The 25388-nt window shown below is 32.1% G+C and overlaps 2 protein-coding genes across 4 annotated transcripts; one reads left to right on the top strand and one right to left on the bottom strand.

The window, feature by feature from the left end:
* Window positions 1-1453: 1453 nt before the first annotated feature.
* cnot2 (CCR4-NOT transcription complex, subunit 2) lies at window positions 1454-17050 on the bottom strand. 3 transcript variants are annotated; one of them, XM_051099779.1, is made up of 15 exons: window positions 16949-17050; window positions 15797-15922; window positions 13676-13742; window positions 13415-13562; window positions 13157-13336; window positions 9468-9544; window positions 9222-9347; window positions 8923-9047; window positions 8622-8742; window positions 5776-5932; window positions 5612-5673; window positions 5472-5521; window positions 5289-5389; window positions 5050-5194; window positions 1454-2632 (listed from the first exon to the last, which is right to left on the bottom strand). In XM_051099779.1, exons 2-15 carry the CDS (start codon window positions 15908-15910, stop codon window positions 2546-2548), a joined length of 1560 nt encoding a protein of 519 aa, XP_050955736.1. In that variant the 5' UTR covers window positions 15911-15922; window positions 16949-17050; the 3' UTR covers window positions 1454-2545. The 3 variants fall into 3 exon arrangements, with proteins under 3 accessions (XP_050955736.1, XP_050955737.1, XP_050955735.1); XM_051099780.1 differs by having other exon boundaries at window positions 16962-16980; XM_051099778.1 differs by lacking the exon at window positions 16949-17050 and adding an exon at window positions 16052-16922.
* A 2609-nt stretch (window positions 17051-19659) lies between these two features.
* lrrc10 (leucine rich repeat containing 10) lies at window positions 19660-24039 on the top strand. The gene is made up of 2 exons (XM_051099773.1): window positions 19660-19830; window positions 22374-24039. Exon 2 carries the CDS (start codon window positions 22383-22385, stop codon window positions 23208-23210), a length of 828 nt encoding a protein of 275 aa, XP_050955730.1. The 5' UTR covers window positions 19660-19830; window positions 22374-22382; the 3' UTR covers window positions 23211-24039.
* Window positions 24040-25388: the final 1349 nt, after the last annotated feature.

The following is a 25388-nucleotide window of genomic DNA, read 5'->3' as shown; positions in this document are numbered from 1 at the left end:
TATACAAATATATTACATATATTTCGTAAGTGTATCCATTTACGTGTAAATACATATACATGCCACACACATTTGTAAACAAACTTTTATTTTGGATGCAGTTAATCGATTTGCCAGCTCTATTTATATTATATATATATACATACATATATATATATATATATATATATATATATATATACAGTTCTTAAATATGTACATGTATATGTGTGTATAATATACATTTAAATGTACACACATTTTATGTAAACAAACTTACTCTGGATGCGATTAATCATGATTCATCGATTTGACAGCACAATTTATATTATATATAAATATAAATTACATATGAAGAGTTCAGATGCAAAAGCCCCTAAATCCATCTGACGTATTTCTTTAAAATGAGCATTTCTTTCTGGCTACTTTGCATAGGTTTCTATGTAAGTACTACATTTCTGATTGGGCTGAGGCTGGAATTTAGTGAGTTTGAAGTAAAAGTATTTGATAGACTTATACTATATGTCAGGAGCATTCACTCAGCATCATCTCATTTTTGACCGAGATGGCTTTTAACTGGTTTTGCATCTGAACTCTTCATATATTAAGTATATACATGTATGTGTGTGTGTGTATATATGCATACATACACACATTATGCAAACAGTTTTATTCTGGATGTGTTAATCGTGATTAATCGATTTGACACCGCTATAAGTTCTGTAAACTAGAATCATTTTTTTCTTGTTGAGAGTACTAATTTACTTCACTAATATTTTTTGATATGCGAAATATGTAAATATAAAATGTAGCACACTAACATATTCTGTTTAGTCTATTTGTGCTGCCTAAAATATATCGACAGTAAAAAAAAAATGCGTAAATCACCCTTAAGCACTGTGATGGAGGAAACAGAATTGCACTTGCCTTAAAGCTGCTGCTGTCTTACAGTATTCAAAGTGATCGCAAAGCGCAGTTTCTTCACGCCAGTGACATTCCATCTGATTTTTCTTGCCTATTTTGACCTTTTGTACGTACTCTGTGTGTATTAACCATTAACCTCATGGCATCTTTATTAAAAGACTTGGAAAAAGCACAGCGTTAGGATTAATCATGCATTGCAGGCACACACACAACATGCTCGTACCGAACACCCCCGTCCCATACAGAGTCCAAACACTGTTTCAGGAAAGCCGTTCTGCTTTATTACAAAGAAAGGGAGCTTTAAAGGTGGTCAGAAAATACAAGATTGGTCTGTTTTTCGTACTATGGGTTTTCCCTTTCCTACGAAATGCTTCTATTCAAATAGCTGCAGCTGAAATGTCTTCACCCCCTTGTGTGTTTTTTATTTTTCGCAATACAGACGTCCTCGCTCGGGCCTTCCGTGTCACCTTTATTCGTTTAGTTGAATTGGTCTTTAAGTGCACAGGGTAACAAACGTGATTCCCCGTCTGGCAGCTCAACATACTGACACTAATTTTTTTTTTGTCTTTCGCATGTTTTTTTTTTTTGCTTCTACCACATAATGCCATTTCTGTTCACCTCCTAAAAACGAGGTCAAGCATAGGTACTTCTTCCAAAATAGACGCCATGTATATATATATATAGATACATCTATCTATATATATCATATATATACACATTCATACATACATATCTTTATTCATGTGATGTCAAAAAATTAAAAAAATGTACACGTTTATTACAAAATCGTAACAAAGACTGAAAAGGGTTCGTATTCATTCTGGAACAATGTTTCTCGGTAAGCTCACAACCGCCTGGTCCACGGGTTGTGCCCAACAACGGTCACTGAAACAGTCTGATTGGGATTTATTGACGCTAAGCAGAAAAACACCTCACCGGATGAGCAACGCAAGGTGGATGGAGTAAAACAAACGGAAAGTGAAAGAAAAAACGGGGGGGGAAACCGAAAAAAAAGCACCTCCTTGATGTTAACGACAGGGCTGCGCGTACTTCCAAGTTTCCTGTGTTAAAAAAAAAAGCAGAAAACAATTTTTGTGTTCTTTTATTACTAAATAGTGCAACAATGAACATTGCATTTTCTTTTGCCCTTGTGTATTCACATGTATTGGATTTGTCTTTGTGTCCTGTTTGGTAGCGCAGCGCGCTTCGGAAAACAAAGCGCAAACTGCATTTTAATTTTTCTTTAATACCAATGGATGTGTTTGTGTGCTGTACTGCAACTTCAAAGACTCCAGGCAAACACCAAAAGGGGCTTTCCATCAGAGGAGTAAACAAAACATTGACCCTGCTCAAAATGAAATGGAGGGAGAAAAAAAAAAAAAAAAAAAAGAACGTAAGAGGGGAATTTAAAAACAGAATGAAAATATATAGAAGTTTTGTGTTCGGGCAGCACATAATTTGTAAGGGAGGGCCCCTCCCCCCAAATTGTCAAGGTGGAGACCCCTGCCACCCCCCCTCCCCCTCCCGCAGTCCTAGTCCAGACAGTTGAGGAATAAAACCAGGTTTTTTCGTGGTCAGGCAGGTCGGCTGGCTGTCTGTTGCCGATGGCTCCTAGAGCTCACGGGCGCTGACGGACTCAGCTTCAGAAGGCCTGCTGGGCCGGATTGTAATTGAAGGTGGTTGGCACGTGAGGCCGCTCCTCTAGCTTGTCGTATTCCAGATGAAACTCCTGAGAAGTGAGAGAAAAGCACAACGCTAAAGTTCACTTATATATGAAACACACACTTCACTTCAATGTGTAGTTTAGTGATATTTTTACATGATCAGCATCAATAGATAAGTGTGACCAATTGAGGCTTCGCTGTGAGTTTGATTGACAGGTGATCTGACCAATCATAATGCAAAATCTGCCATTTTTGTCCAACAAACACACCAGACAGGAGAGCAGATTAACGGTGGTGGACTTGAACCTTCTGATGTTCGTTCATGTTTATTTTGTGCTATAACTAGTGAAGCGAAAGAGTCAATCGGTTCACGTGCTGCTTAAACTGAGGTGCTACTTCAATCTGTCATGACACACTAAAGAGCCACAAAACAGTATTTATTGTTTGAATTTTTCAAAATGACTAAATTTGACAGCGGAGACTTTTATACCTAAAGTAACTTGCTCTGTCTTGTTCGTTGGCATGTTGTCAGTTTCCTCTTTGCTCCGTGATGTATTTTTCACTGCGTGAGAACATGATTTGTGGTGTGACGGCACCATGGCTTGTTGGACATAGCAACAGTAACGAAAGGAGCCGGGTCTTTGCAAAGGTCAGTAAAAGTTCTTCAAGGTGCATGTTTTCAGTTTTCAAATACTTTGTAATAAATATTGAGCAATTTTTACACTGCTCCTTAACATCATTTTTTGTTGTGAACACATTAAGGAAGAAAACATAGCTATCCAGAGCCATTAAAAGGTGCAATTAAATGTGAGCAAGTATTTATTTATAAATATTTATATAAAAAATTAAATTACACATATATATTAAAATGAAACCTCATTTAAATATAAAAATATAATTTTAATAATGATAATAATATTATTTATATATATATATATATATATATATATATAAAAATAAAAAAACATTTGACATTTTTATAATTTTCAGAATATATACATATACGTATAATAAATCTCCAAAACAAAAAAATAAAGCGTAATCCATAATACTAATGATTATCTCTTTACAAAAAAGGAAAAAAAGGTCTAAATTCTAATTATAAATATTAATAATATTTTTTAAAAATTACAATATTGTACATTTAAATTTTGTATAATTTTTTTTTTTTTTTTAGATAAAAATACCATATTTTAATATTTACAAAAATGTATAGTTTACTAATTACGTTGAGACAGATTTTGTGCATGTTGTTTTCCATTATAAACAAATACTATATTTTAATATTTTCAAAAAACAATTAGGTTTTGAGACAGACTGTATGTTGTTTGCTATTATTATAAAAATACTGTTGTACTGTTGTATAAATGTATATTTTACTAATTAAGTTTTGAGAGAGTTTGTGGTGTTGTTTGATAAACACCTTATTTTAATATTTTTTAAAAATGTGTTTTTTACAAAAGTTGAGACAGACTTTGTGGTGTTTGCTATTATTTAAAAAACGTTATATACTTTCAAAATATTAAATTTTACTAATTAAGTTTTGAGAGAGTTTATGTTGTTTGCTATTAAAAAAAACCTTATTTTAATATTTAAAAAAAATATATATTGTACTAAAGTTGAGAAAAAAAAAAAAAAAAAACTATGAATATACATTTTTTTTTAAATTATATTACTAAAGTTGAAACAGATTTTGTGTCTGTTGTTTGCTATTATTATAAAATAGCAAAATATAAAAATACTTAAAAAAAAACGGAAAAAATTTTCCAAAAATTAATATTTTACTAATTAAGTTGAGACTGTGCATGTTGTTTGTAATTAATATTTAAAAAAAACACTCACTATATTTTCAAAAATGTATATTTACTAAAGTTGAGACAGATTTTGTGCATGTTGTTTACAATTATTATTAAAAATACTCATTTTAATATTTTAAAAAATTGATAATTTGAGAGATTTTGTGTATGTTGTTTTAAACAAATACTTATTTTACTAATTAAGTTTTGAGAGATATTTGCTCATGTTGTTTGCTATAAATATTGAATCCCTGACAATTTTCAAGCAACAGCTGAAAACTCTTTTTCATGGCATTCTATTAAAAAAAAAAAAACAAACAAACAAAAAAAACACTGTCTTTCCTTAATTATGCCCTCTCTATCTTGTACTAATCTGAACAATGTTTGAAACTTTATATTACAAGCACTTCCTGTGTTTATTTGCCTCTTTATGATGAATCATGTTTTATTCCTCAATTTTAAATGGATAAAAGCATCTGCTATAAATAAATGTAAACGTACATTGTATTACATTTATTTAAGCATTAAATCAACCCTCTTGCTCTCTTGCTATTGTAGAAATTATCACATCATGCCATTACTACTGCTCCAGGAAACTGGCATTAGTTTGAGAGACTGGCATCAGAAAAAACCCACAACGGCACAAACCAGATGTTAGATTCCATCGCTCATGTGCTCATTTTTACCTTAGCGACCTTCCTCCAGTTATGACAATCAAAGAAGTAGTATGTTCCTCTCTCGTAGGTGTTGGTCTTTAGCGTGGGCTCCATGCCAGGTGCTCTTGTAATCCAAACCCTTTCCTCTTTATGGTACCGCCAGTCCCGGTTGAACCTGCAATGCAACAAAATGTTTCATTTGAACCCCTTGACTTCCACTTGGTTATCAGCAGAATGAGTCCTAGAATGACTTAATCAGCCAGACGTACAGTTCAACGGCAGCGAGGAGTTGTAAGAGGTCTCCTCCGTTCATGTAGTAGAGGTAAAACAGCAGGTCTTCACCGTATCGTCCCAGTTTTATTGCAGCCAGCTGTACAGAGCACAATATGAGGTTAGCGTGATTCACATATTACAATTTCAATGCGGTTTTACTGAAGTGTTTATCACCTCACCTTGTCCCTTATGTGAATGTTGGTTAAGTACTCTGAGGGAACATGGAAGTCTAAAAATAAAAACCAAAACAAATGCATTCCTTACTGAAAAGCCTAAATTAATTGGTCATCTCTACAGGTTTAGTCAAATGAACTCTTACCAATGTCTTGTGGTCGACATGGAGCTGAAGCCCAAGGAGATGCAAACTTAGGATATAGATTCCTACAAACAGAAATAAAATTAGTGTGTGTGCAAAAACAGAGGGGGAAAAAAAAAAAAAAAAAAAAAAAAAAAAAAAAACATCTGACACAAAAAGCGTCTTACTCTGGAGAGTTGAGGTTGAGTCCTAGCGTTGTTAGGTCGCTTCCTAAAGCTAGGTGAACCATGCCAGGGTCCGTCTCAGCTGCCCGGATGAATGTCAGGAGTCCAATCATCCCAAACTGATCCGTCACCATTCCTGAGGGAATGTTTGTTACCTTGCCTATAAAAGAGGAGAATAAATGTCAAGTTTGATTGAGTGTGTCCAACAGACAGGGTCACCGCTTTGTTTGATCAATTAACTTTAATGAATTTTCAGTTAAGAGCCTTGTCTCATCAGGGTTATTATAGTTAGCTAAAACCATAAAACAATTTTTGTTAGTTGAACATTTTCATGAATTCATCTTGATGTACTAAGATAACCAAAACTGGAATAATAATACCAAAAACTATAGCCATATAAAAAAATGGATACACATTACAGAAACAAATAACATTTCTAAAACTTGAACTAGAATTTAAAAAAGCCTCAAATATAACATACCAATAATACACAAATATTTTCTGTTTTTATTTAGATTAAATATTCAGAATTCTAGTGTCATTATATTTTATTTACTCTAAAAATGGCTACACATAATCATATATTATAGGCCTATATACACATACATACAATTTTGTCACAAACACTTTAAATCTTTAAATAACAAAAGTGTGTATTGAGTTAATTTGTTAAAACATGTCTTTTCTTTTTATAATTTATTAGCATCTCATTTTAAATTTTATATTAAAAATGTATATATTTTTGTTTTTAATTTGTATATTAATCTTTTTTTTTTTTAAACGCATCTTTAAAAAAAAACAAAAAAAAAAAAACACCTGACATAATAAATGAAAACTATACAGACATTTAAAAAAAAATAATAAAAATGTCAAAAAGTCAAAAAGAGTCCTAAAACGTTAACTAGAATTAAAAAACAAAACAAAACTCAAAATATTAATAAAATATAATATCCCACTGATACAAAAATAACCATTTTTCTAGTCTGATTAAATATTCAAAATTTAATATACGTATATATTAGTTACTCTAAAAATGGCTACTATTAGGCCTATTTACACACACAAATGTTTAAATAATACATGTGTATTGAGTTACTTTTTGTTAATACTTTAGTCTTTACTTTCCATTTTATAATTTATTAACATCTGAATTGAAATTATTTTAACATTTACATATTTTTTAGCTTATCTGAAAGAAAAAAAATTAAATAAAAATGAATGAAAACTGTAAAGACATTAAAAATCTAATAAAAATGACAAAAAATATTTTTAAAAAATACTCAAATTATGAAAAATATAATATCGCAATCATACAAAAATAACCCTGTTCTAGTCAGATTATATGTTCAGAATTTAATGTATCTAAATTAGTTACTCTAAAAAGGGCTACACATCATCATATATTATAGGCCTATTTATACACCCTTTTTTGTCTATTATCTATTTTAAAATAATAAGTGTATTTTTTGTTAATACTTTTGTCTTTACTTCTCATTTTATAATTTAACATCCGAATTAAATTTTTTTTAAAACGCACACATTTTAATTTTTTAAAATATTTTGTATATTTTTAAACAAAACAAAAAATGAAGTAATAATGAATGAAACAATATAGACGTATTACAATCTAATTAAAATCTATTAAAAATGACAAAAATAAAATTCCTAAACCTTTGACTAGAATTGACAAAATTCAAAACGCAAAACTCAATTTATTAATAAATTATTATAAATTATTAATAAAAATACAACAACCCAACGATGATACAAAAATAACTGTTTCCAGTTAGACTGAATATTACATATATATTATACACATAATTTTTGGTCACCTAAATTAATTTTTAAATAATAAGTGTGTATTGAGTTATTTTTTGTTAGTAAATTCTTTTGTCTTTACCTTCCTTTTTATAATTTATTAACACCTGAATTTAAATTTTTAAATGTATATATTTTTTTTAATTTTATATTTTTATATCTTAAAAAAAAAAAAGAAGAAAAAAAGTAATAATGAAAACTATATAGATGTATTAAAAATCTTACAAAAATGACAAACTAAAAATATTAAACTTCTAAATATATTTATAATTATATTAATTACAAGTTAAATTATGACTCAGGCCCTGTTTACACTTTTTAAAACAAAAACGATCCTCGTCTACACTAGCATTTTCTCTGCGTTTCAGAAACGATCTCCATCTACACCACACAACCGCAAACGCGCATGTCACATGACCATTCACGTAGGACAACCATAGATATGTATAGGCAGATGCCCTATAGCGGACGCGTCTACGTGCTTGGAGCGGTCGAATGATGCATCTACATGCAGAAATCTATGGGTACAACAATGAGCATGATGTCATTGTTTACATGGTCATCAAGGATATGCAGATTGAATGTGGGGAGCTACGCAATCATTCTCAAAAGTCTCTGTCTTGGTCCGTTTACACTGAAATGCAACCCTGGAGTTTTTAAACTAAAACGAGGTCTACAGCGTTTTCAAAAGTCTTCATTTTCGAGAGCTGAAAACGCCGGAGTAGTGTAAACGACAGGCATAACCGTAGCAAAAGTTATGCGTTTTAATACAAAAACGCACTAGTGTAAACGCAGCCTTAATGATTTCCATTACTTTTCATGAGGTTAAAAATTATTATTTTGTATATTTTTTAAACACATTTTAAAATGGGAACCCTAACTGTTGCATTAAAACCTTCTGGAACAGATTCTTTTCAGATTAAAATACTTCCACATGATTTGTTTTTTATTCAACATGTCATTTTTTCAAAGCTGAGGAGTCTTTGGCAGTTGTTTGAAATGCAGTGCTGCATGTTGCTGAAGTGCCTCACCATCAGGCAACACCTGGATCCCCTTCTTTTGCTGGTTGTTATTCTGTGCTGATGATGTCTTGTCGCCGGGAAACTTGGGTCCATCCGCACTCGAGCTGCCCTTTCCTGAAGAGTTCAAGCTCTGTGGAAACAAAGGCCACAACAATGAGTTAAAAGCTCAAGCAATGGTGGCAGCGCTGGACGGCATTGCAAAAATTTTTTACAGCCACGCATCCTTACCCATCCTGCAAAACAATGTCACATATTATTTATGCAATCTCTCTCTGACGCTTACGAAAGATCAAATTCAGGCAATACTGACTGATTTGCTTTCATCCGTGCTCAATGTCGGGTCCTTGTAGTTGGGCCCGGGCAGGGCTGGGAAGTCTTCGTTGTGAATGGAGAAGTCCTGCGACTGTTCGTTCGATGGCTTTGTGACCATTCCAACTATGGAGAGACACATTTTGACAAAGGTTATTGTGAGGAAATAAAAATAAAACCACTGACCTTGTCACACATTCACAACACATCATCCATTGAAGGAGAAGCGTGCTTAGTCATAAAGACTAAGAGGGCTTCGGTTTCAGCTAAGTAATGCGACTGTGTAAAACGAACTCGTACCATAGGGTGCCCTTCCAGCCAGCGGATTATGCAACGGTGTTGGGTTGCCGTTTCCCTCCCTCCGACTTCTGTCTGCAAGTGCTGGGAATTCTGAGAGGTCTATTCCTGTCACATTTTCACTCCCATCTGTCACAACAGCAGAAAGAACAACATGAGAATGGGTATTTCTCTTTCCAGAGCACAATTTAAGCGTCTCGGCTCCCGTGGTGGTGTATCATCACGAAGCACGCTCCGAACAACACTCACCTGTCCCGTTGAAGATGTTATTGGATAAGGAGTTCATGCCAAACCCCTGGCTCCGGCCCATTCCAAATCCTGACATACTACAATGACACACATGAGGATTTGACCCTTTTGTTAAGGTCAGTCTTAATCAGTCTTGATTGGCCTTATCTTGGCCTAAGGTGAAAGTTAATTAAAATACATCATATGTATTTAAGATTGTGAGAAGCCACCTTTTAACATCACCTTTAATTTTAGCAATAAGCAGAGGAGACGTGAGTATTGATGACAGGAGATTTCAACAAGCTTCCAGTGTGCATACAACCATAATGATGTTTAAAATATCAGTATAGGGTCATTCCGTGTCAAATTAACCAGCTAAATTTAAATAAGACTTCCCTGGCTCAAATGTTTAATTTAGTCAATATTTTTTCTGAAGAGAGATAAACATGTATAGTGATGAAAGCCAAAATATTAAAAAAAAAATTACAGATAATTTACTCACTGGATTACACAGAGTACACACGCAGATTGCAGAGACCAGATGAGCATTTGAGGTTAAAATTGTCAATTTGTTTTGAAAATGACCAATCGTTTTGCTAGATAAAACCCTTCTTCCTTGGCTGGGATCGTTTAAAGTCATTTGATGCTGCATTTAAACTGCAAACTTGGGGGCACCATTGAAGTCCACTATATGGAGAACATTCCTAAAATGTTTTCCTCAAAAAACAATTTCTTTACGACTGAAGAAAGAAAGGCATGAACATCTTGGATGACAAGGGGGTGAGTACATTATCTGTACATTTTTGTTCTGGAAGTGAACTTCTTTAAATGTCACTGATGTATATTTTACGGAGTAATCCACTATTTTGTATGACAATTTTCACCTGAGATTCAGAGTCAAATTACACAAGGGTAAACATGACCAACATTTGGTTTTCGACCACTGAAAATGGGTATTACTCTACAATATGAATATGGAGCTGCACTGCGATCGCCGTATCTCTGGGACTTAATGATATAGGGCCTTGAAAATGAAAATTTCAAAAGAAAAAGTTTAAAAACTAACATCTAAAATCAAATTGAGATGTCTTTAATAATTCTTACGTTACAGGTATGCAAACTTTTGAAAAAGAATATTTATGGCACTTCCAGGTATGATCACTCCAGTTGTTCTGACAGAAGGAAACGAGATAAAAGAAAAGAAGTCTCATCTTTATGCAAAGCGCTCCACATTTCATTTCTTGCCACCAAAAATGTGTACAATTTAACAATTTACTCCTGAAGCTACACTGAAATTGCAATATCTCTAGAACTGAACGACACAGGGCCTTAAAAATAAAGATTTCAAATAAAAAGCTTATTAAGAACTAACATCTAAAAGCAAACTGAGATATTTTTAATACTTCTTACGTTACAGGTATACAAACTCCAGTTGTTTTGACAGAAGGAAACAAGATACATTTCTAGTTTCAACATTATTTGTTGTTCCTCTTTATAAGAAAAGTAGTATTATCTTTATGCAAAGTGACCCACATTTCATTTCTGCTGACTGAAAATGTGCACATTTTAACAATTTATTCCTGTGGCCATATTGAAATTGCAATATCTCTTGAACTGAACCATACAGGGCTTTAAAACTTAAGATGCCAAAAGAAAAGTTTATTAAAAGCCAATATCTAAAAGGGCATTAAGATATCTTCAACACTTATCAAGTTACAGGCTTGCAAACTTTGGAGATAAAACTTAAAAAAAAGTGCTTTCCCCCTATTTTTGAATGGTCACTGTTGGCATTCAATGCAACAAAGATTGATAAAGTTAAGAGATTTTACTAATGGACCTACTAATCTGTGTGTAAAAATATTACGACACTGCCATCTTTCTGAAGTCATTTTTATCTCCTGCAATTTGGCTCCAAATCATTTTGACCCTCCTCTACAAAATAGTGCATTAGTTAGCAAATATACATTTATGACATTCACATTTTGGCTTTTTTCAATTAGGAATTTCTTTCACCCAAAAAAAAAAAATTTAACAAAATTAAAAATTTGAGCCGGGGACCTTTGGTTGAGTTGCCACGGAATGACACGGACCCTACACACACACACACATATACATATATATACATATATATACATATATATATATATATATATATATATATACACATACACAACCAGTCAAAAGTTTTTGAACAGTATGATTTTTTTTTTAATGTTTTTTAAAGAAGTCTCTTCTGCTCACCAAGCTTGCATTGATTTGATCCAAAGCACAGCAAAAACAGTACAATTTTGATTTTCAAAGCTGAATTTTTAGCATCATTACTCCAGTCACATGATTCTTCAGAAATCATCCTAATATGCCACTCAAAATACGTTTTTAATCATTATTATTATCAATATTTAAAACAGCTGTGTACATTTTTTTCCTTTGATGAATAGAAAGATTCAAAGATCAGCATTTATCTGAAATAAAAAGCTTTTGTAAAATTATACACAATACCATTCAAAAGCTTGGAGTCAGTAAAAAAAAAAAAAAAAAAAAAATTGTAAAAAATTGTAAAAAATTATAGAAATTAATACTTTTATTTAGAAAGGATGCTTTAAATTGATCAAAAGTGATGATAAAGCATTTATAATTTTACAATAGATTTCTATTTCAGATAAATGCCGTTCTTCTGAACTTCCTATTCAAAGAAAACTGAAAAAAAATTCTACTCCGCTGTTTTCAACAAAATAATACATTTTTGAGGAGCAAATCAGAATATTAGAATGATTTCTGAAGGATCACAAGATGCTAAAAATTCAGCTCTGAAATCACATGAATAAATTACATTTTAAAACATTCATATAGAATACAGTTCTTTATTTCAAAATTTTACTGCTTTTACTGTGCTTTGGATCCAATAAATGCAGGCTTGGTGAGCAGAACAGACTTTAAAAAAAAAATCTTACTGTTCAAAAACCGACTAATAGTGTATATACATACAGGAATACATTTCTAAATATATTCAAATATAAAACAAATATTTTGAACACTAATGTTCAAAAGTTTGGGGTTGGTGTCAAACATATTTTAGTCATTTATTTTGACACCTTGCAAACTGTAAACAAAGCATTTGATTTTCTATAACATGCAAATACTTGCAAAAATTGCTGATACACAATGACTTCTGTTAGTCTTGGTGTATCAGTAGGAATGAGTTGAATATACAAAACAATCAATAAACTATTTTCCAGAAAAAGTCTTATTTTTGTCTTTGAGGTTCTTGTATAACTACAATAACACAATTTTCAGTAATTACATATATTAAAAAAAAGATATATATATATAAGATATATATATAGATATATATATTTTAAAATAAAAAATACACACTTAAATTGAGAAATGTAAAAAGACAGTACATCTATATATTTATATACAATGATATTATACTATATATTTTGTGCAATAAAACCCAACCCTCATCCTTACTGCTGCACAGTGCCATAAACAAAGATAATTCAAAAACACAAAAATACTAAACCCTACAGAAAGTGTCTTCAGAATTCAATTTACAGTTCATTCCCAAATCATTAACCATAAACCATACTTCCACCCCTTGTTAAAACTGTAAACACCAACTATATCAATGCTAAAATGACAGCCCTAAAAACAAAGCCCTTACCAAAACAAGCTGTGTTTACCGTCTCTCGTTTGACAAGTCTTACCTGTTGATGGTGAATGGCTGGCGTGCTGGCTGCTGCTTGGGCATGCAGATAATGCTGGGCGAGCTGCGGTTGGGGCTACCCAAGCCAGAGCTGCCCATACTGTTGGTCCTGCCGCTCATGCCCATGCCCTGCCCTACCTGCGAACTCATCATGTTCCTGGTGTTCATAGGCAGGATGCCCCTGCGGAACATCAGCAAGATTGGGATTTAGCACAGCAGATCATAAATCAACATAAATCACACAGAGGAGATGGCGTACCTGTTCGGCGAAGGTGGTGTGTGGAGGGACATTGTCGGGACGCCTGTCGTTGGGGTGCTATGGCTCGGTAACTGAGTGCCTTGTGTTAAACTCCGGTTCAGTTGAGGGTTGTTGTTGCTCATGCCCCTTAATGAGAAACCTAGTGCACCTACAAAATGAGGCAGAAGCATTGATCAGCTGGTGCTCAGAATCAAAGTACATTGTTTTTTATTAGCAGCACAACAATTTTTTTTTTTGTACAAAGCAAGACTTAAGACTCACTTTGCGGACCATACAAACTCGCACCAAGTTGTGACAATTGACTTGACGGCGAGGGAGATGGCAGCATCTAAAAACCAAGACAAGTCAGAACATCATTTGAATTTGCATGTTTTAACATAACGTGCCAAAAAATTAGACACAGAAATTACAGAAAATAGTATTTTTCATATATATTGATACATATGCACTATAGCTCTAAAAATTGTGGTCAGTGAGAACTTTTGTTTTTGCTTATGCTCACCAAGTCGGCATTTATTCGATCAAAAATGTAAAATTATTAAATATTATTGCAATTTAAGAAAAACATTTACTATTCGAATATATTTAAAAATGTAATTTATTTCTGTGATGCAAAGCTGATTTTTGTCACATGATCCTTCAGAAACCATTCTAATATGCTGATTTGATGCTCAGGAAACATTTATTATTATTATTATCAATGTTGAAAACAGTTGTGCTATTTTATATTTTTGTAGAAACTGTGATATGATTTTTTAGGATTATTTAATGAATAGAAAGTTTAAAAAGAACAGCATTTATTCGATCTTTTATAACATTATAAATGTCTTTACTGACAGTTTGGATCAATCAATCTTGGGAAATACAAATATTAATTTCTTTATTTTCTTTTTTATCTTTTAAACAGCACTGTATATTTCTCATATACATTTCTCTCTATTTCACTTCTGGACAAATGAAAGACATTTTATTTGAGCTAATGCAACATCTGGAAGAACAAATGACATATTAGACGTGCATTTGCTTCATCTTTGTGTTTTATCACTGTAATGCTGCCATTTAGAATGACAGGAAATGCAGTTCGTCACAACTTGCAGTTTAATTCTCCTCATAAAATGGCTTAAGTGTAGTGTTTTCAGTACACAAAATGCCATCTGCACCAATCTGTACCATCAGGACTTATAATTACGTCATAATTTGTTTCCACCATGATTCTGACACGCTCCCAACTTCAAGAGTCTGGAAATTATGACTTTTTGCTGGTGTTCATGTGTGCTCAACTCACAAACATGACCATTCTCACTTGACTTGAATGCATTAAAAATAGTTTTAATTCGGAAATGTAATCAATCAGTAATGTTTTGAAACTTATGTTTATGAAGATATAGATTACATAAGTCACTTAGCTTATTCAAAAATGTGTTAAAATTATATTTTTAAATAAACTTTAAAATATATATTGTTAAAAAAACTATCAGTAAAGTTTTTGAACAGTAAGATTTTTAATGTTTTTTAATGTCTCCTCTGCTCACCAAGCCTGCATTTATTTGATCCAAAGTACAGCAAAAACAGCACAATTTTTAAATATGTTCACTATTTAAAATAACTTTTCTATTTGAATATATTTTAAAATGTAATTTATTGTTGAAAACAGCTGAGTAGAGTTTTTACAGGTTTCTTTGATGAATAGAAAGTTCAGAAAAAAACAGCATTTATCTGAAACAGAAATCTTTTATAACATTAGAAATGTTTTCATCATCACTTCTGATCAATTTAAAACATCCTTGCTAAATAAAAGTATTAATTTCTCCCTGCCTCCTTCAAAAATAAATAAATAAATAAAATAAACACACATTATCCTGACTCCAAGCTTCTAAATAGTATAGTGTTTAATACTACCAAAGCTTTTTGAAAAAACGGTTTAAAACGGTTTGAAACACTGATATAATAATAATAATACATTTTCTAGAACAGCAAATCAACATATTGTAATGATTTCTGAAGGATTGTGTGACACTGAAGACTGGAGTAAAGATGCTGAAAAGTTAGCTTTGATCACAGGAATACATCACATTTTAAAATATATTTATATACAAAAAAAGTTGTTTTAAATAGTAAAAATATTTCAAAATGTTATTGCTTTTGCTGTACTCTGGATCAAATAAATGCAGGCTTGGTGAGCAGAAGAGTTAGTTTTTTTGCCTTAAAAAAAAAAAAACATCTTACTGTCCAAAAACTTTTTGACTGGTCAGTGAAGATGTTGACAGCGCAAGTGAAATATATAATATTAAACCAATAATAATTTATTATTTTGTCCTCCAGTCAACAAAAGCATTTGATGCAACGAACATAACCATCAGGAATTAACTAGTATTAGCTTACGTCTTTCTCCGGCCGATGCGGGAACATTGACTGCTGGTTATAGTAAATGCTCTCATCTGAGAATTCACTTTCGACCGCCTCCATTCCATACTTCTTTCTCTGTGCACCGAACATTCCGTTTGTCACCTACAGAAAAGAGCAGATGGTTAAAACCAACATATTTAACTCCTGAACCAAAATCACACCAGATTAGTTTTCCGCTCATCTAGTGGACTATACAGAACAACTGAGAACTTGTAATAAATAATGAATTACCACTGCAGAACAAGACCCAAGGCTATATGTTGATTTGAAGTGCATTATAAAAAGGCACAGGCTATTTTGTCAACCTAGTTTACACTTAATCTTACAAGTACAATGTGCAAGATGAAACTTTAATGTAATTCTGCTATAAGAACATGTAGTCCTGCTATGGCGGTACGATGTTAAATAAATAATTTATTCGTCCATTCAAAACAAAGGAGATATTTACCGTGGTGTTGGAAAACAAATAAATATCTCTTTGAAAACTGACACCTGATAACTCACACAAAAACAGCTTAATTCACCAGCTAAATCTGTGAAAAACATCAATTACTAGCCAGATACTTCAACATACTCACTTTTCCATAAACCGCGACATTATTAATAGTATTAAAACTGATTTCTATACGTTATGATGTTACGAACACAATTACAGGACGGAATGAAAAAAATAAATAATGGCAAGTCGCGAAATGATCTCTTTTATATAAGCTAGTTAGCTTTCTCGTTAGCTGTGTAGCTGCTAACTACTAATAACGCATTTTCGGTGTAAATAAAGATCTGAATGGAAACCAAAACACCTTTAACCACCCAATCTATATTAGTCGTGGTGCTTTGGCTTCATAACAGATGTCTAGACATGCATAATACATGTATCTTTCTGTTTAAATGGTTTAGGCCTGTGGTTCGGCTGTCTGTTTTTGTTAGCGCTCAGCGCTAGTCGGCTAACTCTGGCCTCGAACAAAAACAGAAACCAGTAAAGCCGTGCAAACGTGTCACTGCATTCATTCAGCTACTAAATATCTGTTTAGATATGCGCATAAAGCTGCAAATGTTCATTTGACCCTGTATATGCGATGGAAACCCTGTTGTGCAAGGTATTTTTTGGTGAAAAAGGAAATGACTAACCGCATTAATTTACCCTCTCCTCGCAGATCCAAGATGGCTGTGTATCCTACAGGCGAGAATGCTGGGGGAATAGCCTTTACCCTCTGACCCCTTGACCTTCAGTTTATTTCATAGACTGAAAATTGTGCTGGACACAGTCTGCTGGATATTAGACACTCTACAGGACACGTGTGGGATTTTTATTATGTTACAATAGGATGAAACAGTTATACTGTTTCTTCCTATTCTCTTTTTATACCTGAAACATGACACACAGTTTCATTTGATATGTTGCAATTATGATATTTTATATTAATATTTTGTAATCTACCATTTAACAACCCTGCTTAAAATATTCCTTAAGAATATTTCTAATGTGTATTTTACATCTGCAGCCAAATGCAGGTAATGCGTTGATTAAGAATCCATACTCTGAGCTGTCCGACAGGAAATGTTTTTAAGATAGAGCTGTAAAACCTTTCACTGATAAATCTGTAAGGACTGTTTCATATCACACTCGACTGCAGCTTGAATAAATAACTGATAATGTATATACAGCCAGTGATTTTTCCAAAAAAAAATGCCAGATGGGGTGATCTTGCATCACTTTAAAGGGGTTTCTTTAAATAATGTGAACCTAAGACCCTATTTTACTCATGAATCCAAAGCCACTAGCTTGCTATGTAGCATGGACGCTAATAGCATTTCATGCTGATTAACTTTAGCAGCTGAAAATATGGTAAAAATTGTAATTGCATTGGAATACTATTTTACTTTAGAATCTTTGGTAAAATTGCTTTTATGTAACAATATACAAATTTAGAGTTAACTATATCTATTGTTTGCAAAAAGACACCTGTCAGTTCCACACAGAGTAATAGCCTTAAAAATACATTCCATTCAGTAAAACTATCTGAATCCAGAAGACTTTAAGCTGTTCATAGGTACATTTTGAAGTTTTGGTTCCTTTCTGTGTGGATTAATTAACATTTGGAAGTAAACGTGATCCCTCTCGTCATGTAAACTTTAGTTTATAATGATCAAGTCATTGATTATACATTGTATGAAGTGCAAGAATGGTTACAAAATGTCTAATGATTGCTGCATAATTCTTTTGATGTATATATACAGTTGAAGTCAAAAATTTACATACACCTTGCAGAATCTACCAAATGTTTATTGTTTTACCAAAATAAGAGGGATCATGCAAAATGCATGTTATTTTTTATTTAGTACTGACCTGAATAAGATATTTCACATAAATAATATTTTCATACAGTCCACAAGAGAAAATAATAGTTGAATTTATAAAAATGACCCTGTTCAAAAGTTTTCATACACTTGATTCTTAATACTTACCAGCTGTGTTTTTTTGTTTAGTGATAGTTGTTCATGAGTCCCTAGTTTGTCCTGAACAGTTAAACTGCCTGCTTTTCCTCAGAAAAACCCTTAAGTTTCCACAAATTCTTTGGTTTTTCAGCATTTTTGTGTATTTGAACCCTTTCCAACAATGACTGTATGATTTTGAGATCCATTTTTTCACACTGAGGACAACTGAGAGACTCATATGCAACTAAGAGCCGGGGGTGAAAACTTTTTGAATTTGAAAAACGGTTAAATGTAACTTGTTTTGTCTTTTGGAAAACATGTAAGTAGCTTCTGAAGGGCAGTACTACATGAAAAAAATGATATTTAGGCAAAATAGGAAAAATGTACACATCTTCATTCTGTTCAAAAGTTTTCACCCCCCGGCTCTTAATGCATCGTTTTTTCTTTTGGAGCATCAGTGAGCGTTTGACCCTTCTGTAATAGTTGTATATGAGTGAAGGAAGTGGTTAAATAGTCCTTGGGGGTTTATATTGAAAGTTTACATATTAAATCACATTTAGCTGTAATCGTTTTAACTGACTTGATCCCATTTCTTACTTTTTGTCTGTTCACTCCAGTATGAAGTGGTACTCAGGCCTTTCAGACAGCACTTGAGGGCTCTCAATCATAGTCTAAATCACTGGAGACCTTTGATAGACCACTAAATAGCTAAGCCTTGAGCTATGAGAAGGATGACTGGGAGTTCAGTAGCATCCAGTGTTGCATTTACTCATAGAAGTGATTGACTGCTTTTGAATGAAGGAATACATTAAATTTTGATAGGGAGAAAAATTATATGTTAAATGTAAAATGGTAATAAAACATTTTTGGGTTGATCTCAATAGTGAACCTATTAAAAAAGAGAAGCGTTTATTCAAAATAGAAATCTTTTCTAAAAATATAAGTCTTTACTATTAAAAATTTACTGACTCCAAACTTTTGAATAGTAGTGTATGTTCTAACAAAATTTTTATTTTGCACAAAATGACATTTTTTCTGCATTTTTGATCAGACAGATACAGACTTGATGAGCGTAAGAAACGTCTTTAGAAAAACATTAAAAATCTTACAGCCGTGTATATATATTATAATGTTTTTATATTCTTACTCTTACACATTCTAAAAGCAAATACTGTGGTATGTCATGAGATATCGACAGCCTCTGTTGGTTCTCCATAACTGGGCAAGCCTTATCTTTGGGGTGGTGCACTCAAGTGGTCTCCGTTATGTAGAGGGTCCTGACTGAGATAAGTGCTTAAATAGAAGGTCTCAGATGACCCTCAAATTCCTTAATCACGCAACAACTTTAGGCTTATCAGAGCTCCCGGTCAGCTCCACCTTCCAGCGCTGGAAGAAATCATTTAGTCGGGATGGGGAGGAGCGTGCAGGATGTCATCTCTGGTGCTCTCTGCGACTGGCGGGGCAGAGGTGTCAGTGGAACACAGGAGCATGAAACACCACACTGCTGCCCATTGTCTGGTTCCTGTGACCTAAAAGCTTGATGGTAAATGAAGATCTACGTTTTCTGCTAACAGGTAAGCTGAAAGGTGTATTCAGGTTTCTGTTTTGTCTTTTCACTGTGCCATTCATGACTTGTCTACACTCTTAAAAAATAAATTGGCAGCAATGATTCCATGTAGAACCTTCAACATCCATGGAATCTTTCCATTCCATAAAAGGTTCTATAGATTTTTAAAATGCTTTTCAAACAAAAAATGGTTCTAATAACAACTGTTCACTAATGAACAGGTTCTTGGTTCTTTTTCAAGAACTGTTCACTAAACGGTTCTTCAGGGAAGCAAAAATGGTTCTTTTAATAACTGCTCACTGGATGATTCTTTAAGAAACCAAAACGGTACTTTTTCATGAACTGTTCATTTAACAATTCTTCAGGGAATTTTTTTTTATTATTTTTCAAGAATTGTTCAATGAATGGTTCTTCAGGTAACCAAAAATAGTTCCTTTAAAGCTGTTCACCGCATGTTTCTTAAGGAAACCAAAATGGTTCTTTTTCAAGAACTGTTGACTGAATGGTTCTTTAAGAAACCAATATGGTTGTTTTTTAGGAAGTGTTTATTAAATGGTTCTTCAGGAAACCAAAAAATGGTTCTTTACAAGAACTATTCACTGAATGGTTCTTTAAGAAACCAAAATGGTTCTTTTTCAAAAACTGTTCACTGAATGGTCCTTTTTTAAGAACTGTTCACTAAACAGTTTTTCAGGTAACCAAAAATAGTTCTTTTAAGAACTGTTCACTGAATGGTTCTTTAAGAAATCAAAATGTTTATTTTTCAAGAACTGTTTACTAAACGGTTCTTCGAGCAAGCAAAAATAGTTATTTTAAGAACTGTTCACTGAATGGTTCTTTAAGAAATTAATTTTTTTTTCAAGAACTGTCCATTAAACAGTTCTTCAGGGAACCAAAATATCGTTCTTTTTCTAGAACTGTTCACTGAATGGTTCTTTAAGAAACTAAAAACTTTTTTTTTTTTTTTTTTTTTTTTTACTGTTCATTGAATGGTTCTTTAAGAAACCAAAATGATTCTTTTTCAAGATCTGTTCACTAAACGGTTCTTCAAGTGACCAAAATGGTTCTTTTTCAAGAACTATTCATTAAACAGTTTTTCAGGGAACCTAAAAACAATTCTTTTTCAAGAACTGTTCACTAAATGGTTCTTTTAAGAACTATTTACTGAATAGTTCTTTAAGAAATCAAAATGTTTATTTTTCAAGAACTGTTCACTAAATGGTTCTTCTAGCAACCAATAATCGTTATTTTAAGAAATGTTCACTGAATGTTTATTTAAGATACCAAAATGGTTCTTTTTCAAAAACTGTTTACTGAATGGTTCTTTTTCAAGAACTGTTTTTCAGGGAACCAAAAAATCTTTCTTTTTTAAGAACTATTCACTAAATGGTTCTTTAAGAAATGAAAATGCTTCTTTTTCAAGAACTGTTCATAAAACAATTCTTCAAGGAACCAAAAAATCGTTGTTTTTCTAGAACTGTTCACTGAATGGTTCTTTAAAAAAACTTTTTTTTTTCTTTAAGAAACCAAAATGATTCTTTTTCAATATCTGTTTACTAAATGGTTCTTTTTCAAGAACTGTTCACTAAACGGTTCCTCAGGTAACCAAAAATAGTTCTTGAACTGTTCACTGAATGTTTCTTTAAGAAACCAAAATGGTTCTTTTTCAAAAAACTGTTCACTAAACAATTATGCAGGTAACCAAAAATAGTTCTTTTAAGAACTGTTCACTGAATGTTTTTTTTAAGAAATCAAAATGTTTATTTTTCAAGAACTGTTCACTAAACGGTTCTTCAAGCAACCAAAAATTGTTATTTTAAGAACTGTTTATTGAATGTTTATTTAAGAAACAAAAATGGTTCTTTTTTTTTTAAATTCTTCATTAAACAGTTCTTCAGGGAACCTAAAAGTAGTTCTTTTTCAAGAACTGTTCATTAAACGGTTCTTCAGGAAACCAAAAAATGGTTCTTTTACAATAACTGTTCACTGAATGTTTCTTTAAGAAACCAAAATGGTTCTTGTTCAAAAACTGTTCACTAAACGGTTCTTCAGGTAACCAAATATAGTTCTTTTAAGAACTGTTCACTGAATGGTTCTTCAGGTAACGAAATATAGTTCTTTTAAGAACTGTTCACTGAATGTTTCTTTAAGAAATCAAAATTTTTTTTTTTTTTTTTTTTTTTTACTGTTCATTGAATGATTCTTTTTCAAGATCTGTTTACAAATGGTTCTTCAAGTAACCAAAATGGTTCTTTTTCAAGAACTCTTCATTAAACGGTTCTTCAGGGAACCTAAAAATAGTTCTCTTTCAAGAGCTGTTCACTAAATGGTTCTTTAGGGAAACAATAATAGTTCTGTTAAGATTTGTTCATTGAATGGTTTTTTAAAAAACACAAAATGTTTTTTTTTCAAGAACTATTCATTAAACGGTTCTTCAGGGAACCAAAAAAATGTTTTTTCAAGAACTGTTTACTGACAGTTATTCAGTGTGATTGCTGTGAAAACTTCCTTTTGTAACCTTAAGAGTAAACCCTTATTTTCCTTCTGAAGGTACCATGAATGTGGACCGAGAAGATGGGAAATGTTATGCGAGGTGCTGTCGCCTTTGTCCCCTCCGAGAGATGTCAACGTTTCTTAGTAGGCGACTTGAAGGAGATGCCCCTCGATCGTACTCTAGACCTGAGTAGCCGACAGTTACGTCGCCTTCCCGTCAGAGCTTCTGCCTTCGATGAACTGGTCAAACTCTACCTGAGTGACAACCACCTGAGCAACCTGCCGCCAGAACTGCGAAACTTGCGGAAGCTCCAGCTTCTAGCCTTGGACTTCAACTGTTTCGAGGAACTTCCTTTGGTCATCTGCAGCCTTGTTCAGCTAAACATCCTCTACCTTGGTAATAACCGACTGTTCAGGCTGCCGAAAGAATTGGGGCAACTCACCGAGCTTAAAACCTTGTGGCTGGAGACCAACTGCTTCATCAAGTTCCCTCGGGTAATATGTGAGCTTCCCAACATCAAGACCCTGCATTTGGGGTACAATCAGCTACGTAGCTTACCGGCTGAGCTCGAGCGACTGGAGGAGCTTCGCAGCATCTGGTTAGCGGGGAACTTGCTGAATGATTTCCCTCCTGTGCTGCTGAAGATGCACTACTTGGAGGTGATCGATGTGGACCGCAATCACATTCGCCAGTTTCCGTCGCTCGCCTGCTTGAGAGGTTTGAAGCTCGTCATCTACGACCACAATCCTTGCGTTAATGCGCCAGCAGTGGCCGAGGGTGTGAGACGGGTAGGCCGCTGGGCCGACAGCTCTGATGATGAGGAGGATGAAGGTGAAGGAAAGGTTGCAAAAGCCAGTGTGACGGTGCAGGGATCACTGGAAGAGAACGAGTGAAGAAGATCAATGAGGATCTGTAGATCAAGCAGCTACAAAGAGCTTGATGATACTGATGATTTTTTGAATTCTTTGCTCTACAAATGTAGTATCTTTTATATTTTTAATAATATATATATAGTATATTGTTTTATAGTACATTTTTGAAGTAGAATAAAAAATAAGTTTGAATTAAATATTGCAATTAATATAATTAATCATATTCATAATAAACCATTAGAAGTTTTAGCACATAGACTAGATATTAGAATTAAAATGTTTATGTTTAAGAATTAAAATCTGAAATATTTATAGTAATTTACACATATTTTTTCTGCGTATTTGTAACACAGATGCTTATGTAATTAAAGAGAACAAATTTTCTTTATATGAAGTGCACCAAATTTCTTTCTTTCTTATTGTGACATTGTTTATGGTACTCCATTTCAATGATTTTTAGTGTTGGCATGAAAATATTTTCAGATCTCAGTCAGGGATTTGTTAATTCAATCAGTTTTCCATGTCTGTTGAGTGAATCTGTTCGGTGAGGTTGGCCGTGTCAGTGATAAATGGTGGAATTCTAACAATGTGCCCCTGTTCATAAATAATGCAGGTTTCCTGTAACAGATTTGGGTCTCCATTTTGATGTAAGACTCTTAATAGGTTTTAATCATACTCTAGTGCTCCTGCTTTGTAATATGAAGTAATATGAAGTAATATGAAGACACTGTTCACTGAATTCACAGGTTCAAAATGCGTGAACAAGTCAACGAAGGATGATAAACAATTATAAGCAATCGAATTTTGCTTAAAATTATGCACACTTTACTAGCATATTTACAAAATAGAATCAGAGCTGCAGTCCTAAAGTCAAATGTGGGCCTGTTTCGGTATTATGTTTTCAGGCTTGTGAATTATGTACCGAATAAACCTCGCAAATAAATGATCTGCACTGCGTGAAAATAATTTCAATATGTCCAACAAACTATAACAATAATATAATTATTAAAAAGTATCATAATATTAATTTAAATGTAAAAAATTCTTAAGTTAAGATCACTGAAAAGTTATAATAACAATAATTATTATTATTATTATTGTTATAAAGACAAAATAATAATTGTATAAAACAATAATATTTTAAAAATCTAAAAGACCAAATCAAACCACTGATATAATAATAATAATAATAATTATTATTATTATTATTATTATTATATGTGGAAAAATTACAATTAAAGACAAGTTTTATAAATTATTATTATTATTAAGAAAACAATAGTATACGACTATAGTATAAAAATCATATAAAACCACATATCAAATGATGAAACATGAATTAATAGTAAATGTACATATGTGAAAATAATTTCAATTTATCCCACAAACTATAATAATAATAATATCATTATAAAAGGTATAAAAACAATAATTTAAACATAAAAAAGTTTAAAACTTAAGATCACTGACAAGTTATAATAATAATAATAATAATTTTGTATTATTATAAACAAAATAATAATTGTATAAAACAATGATATTTAAAAATATAAAAGACCAAATAAAATCTCTGAAATACAACAACAATAATAATAATAATAATAAAATATAAATGAATAGTAAATGTGCATATAATATCAAAATACGTTCAATATATCCCTGAAAATAATAATAATAATACTATAATTATTAAAAAATAATTTCAACATAAAAATGTTTAAGACTTAAGATCACTGACAAGTAATGACAATAATAATAATAATAATAATAATAATAATAATAAATGTATCATTGTTATTATTATTATTATTATAAACAAAATAATAATAGTATAAAACAATGATATTTAAAAAATAAAAGATTAAATCAAACCACTGAAATATAATAATAATAATAAAATATAAATTAATAGTAAATGTGCATATAATATCAAAATACGTTCAGTATATCCCTGAAAATAATAATAATAATACTATAATTATTAAAAAATAATTTCAACATAAAAATGTTTAAAACTTAAGATCACTGACAAGTAATGACAATAATAATAATAATAATAATAATAACAATAATAATAATAAATTTATCATTGTTGTTATTATTATTATAAACAAAATAATAATAGTATAAAACAATGATATTTAAAAAATAAAAGATTAAATCAAACCACTGAAATATAATAATAATAATAATAATAAT

Source organism: Labeo rohita, chromosome 25 (genome assembly GCF_022985175.1).
Source record: "Labeo rohita strain BAU-BD-2019 chromosome 25, IGBB_LRoh.1.0, whole genome shotgun sequence".
NCBI classification, from domain to species: domain Eukaryota; kingdom Metazoa; phylum Chordata; class Actinopteri; order Cypriniformes; family Cyprinidae; genus Labeo; species Labeo rohita.
This window is presented reverse-complemented; position numbering and strand designations above follow the sequence as displayed.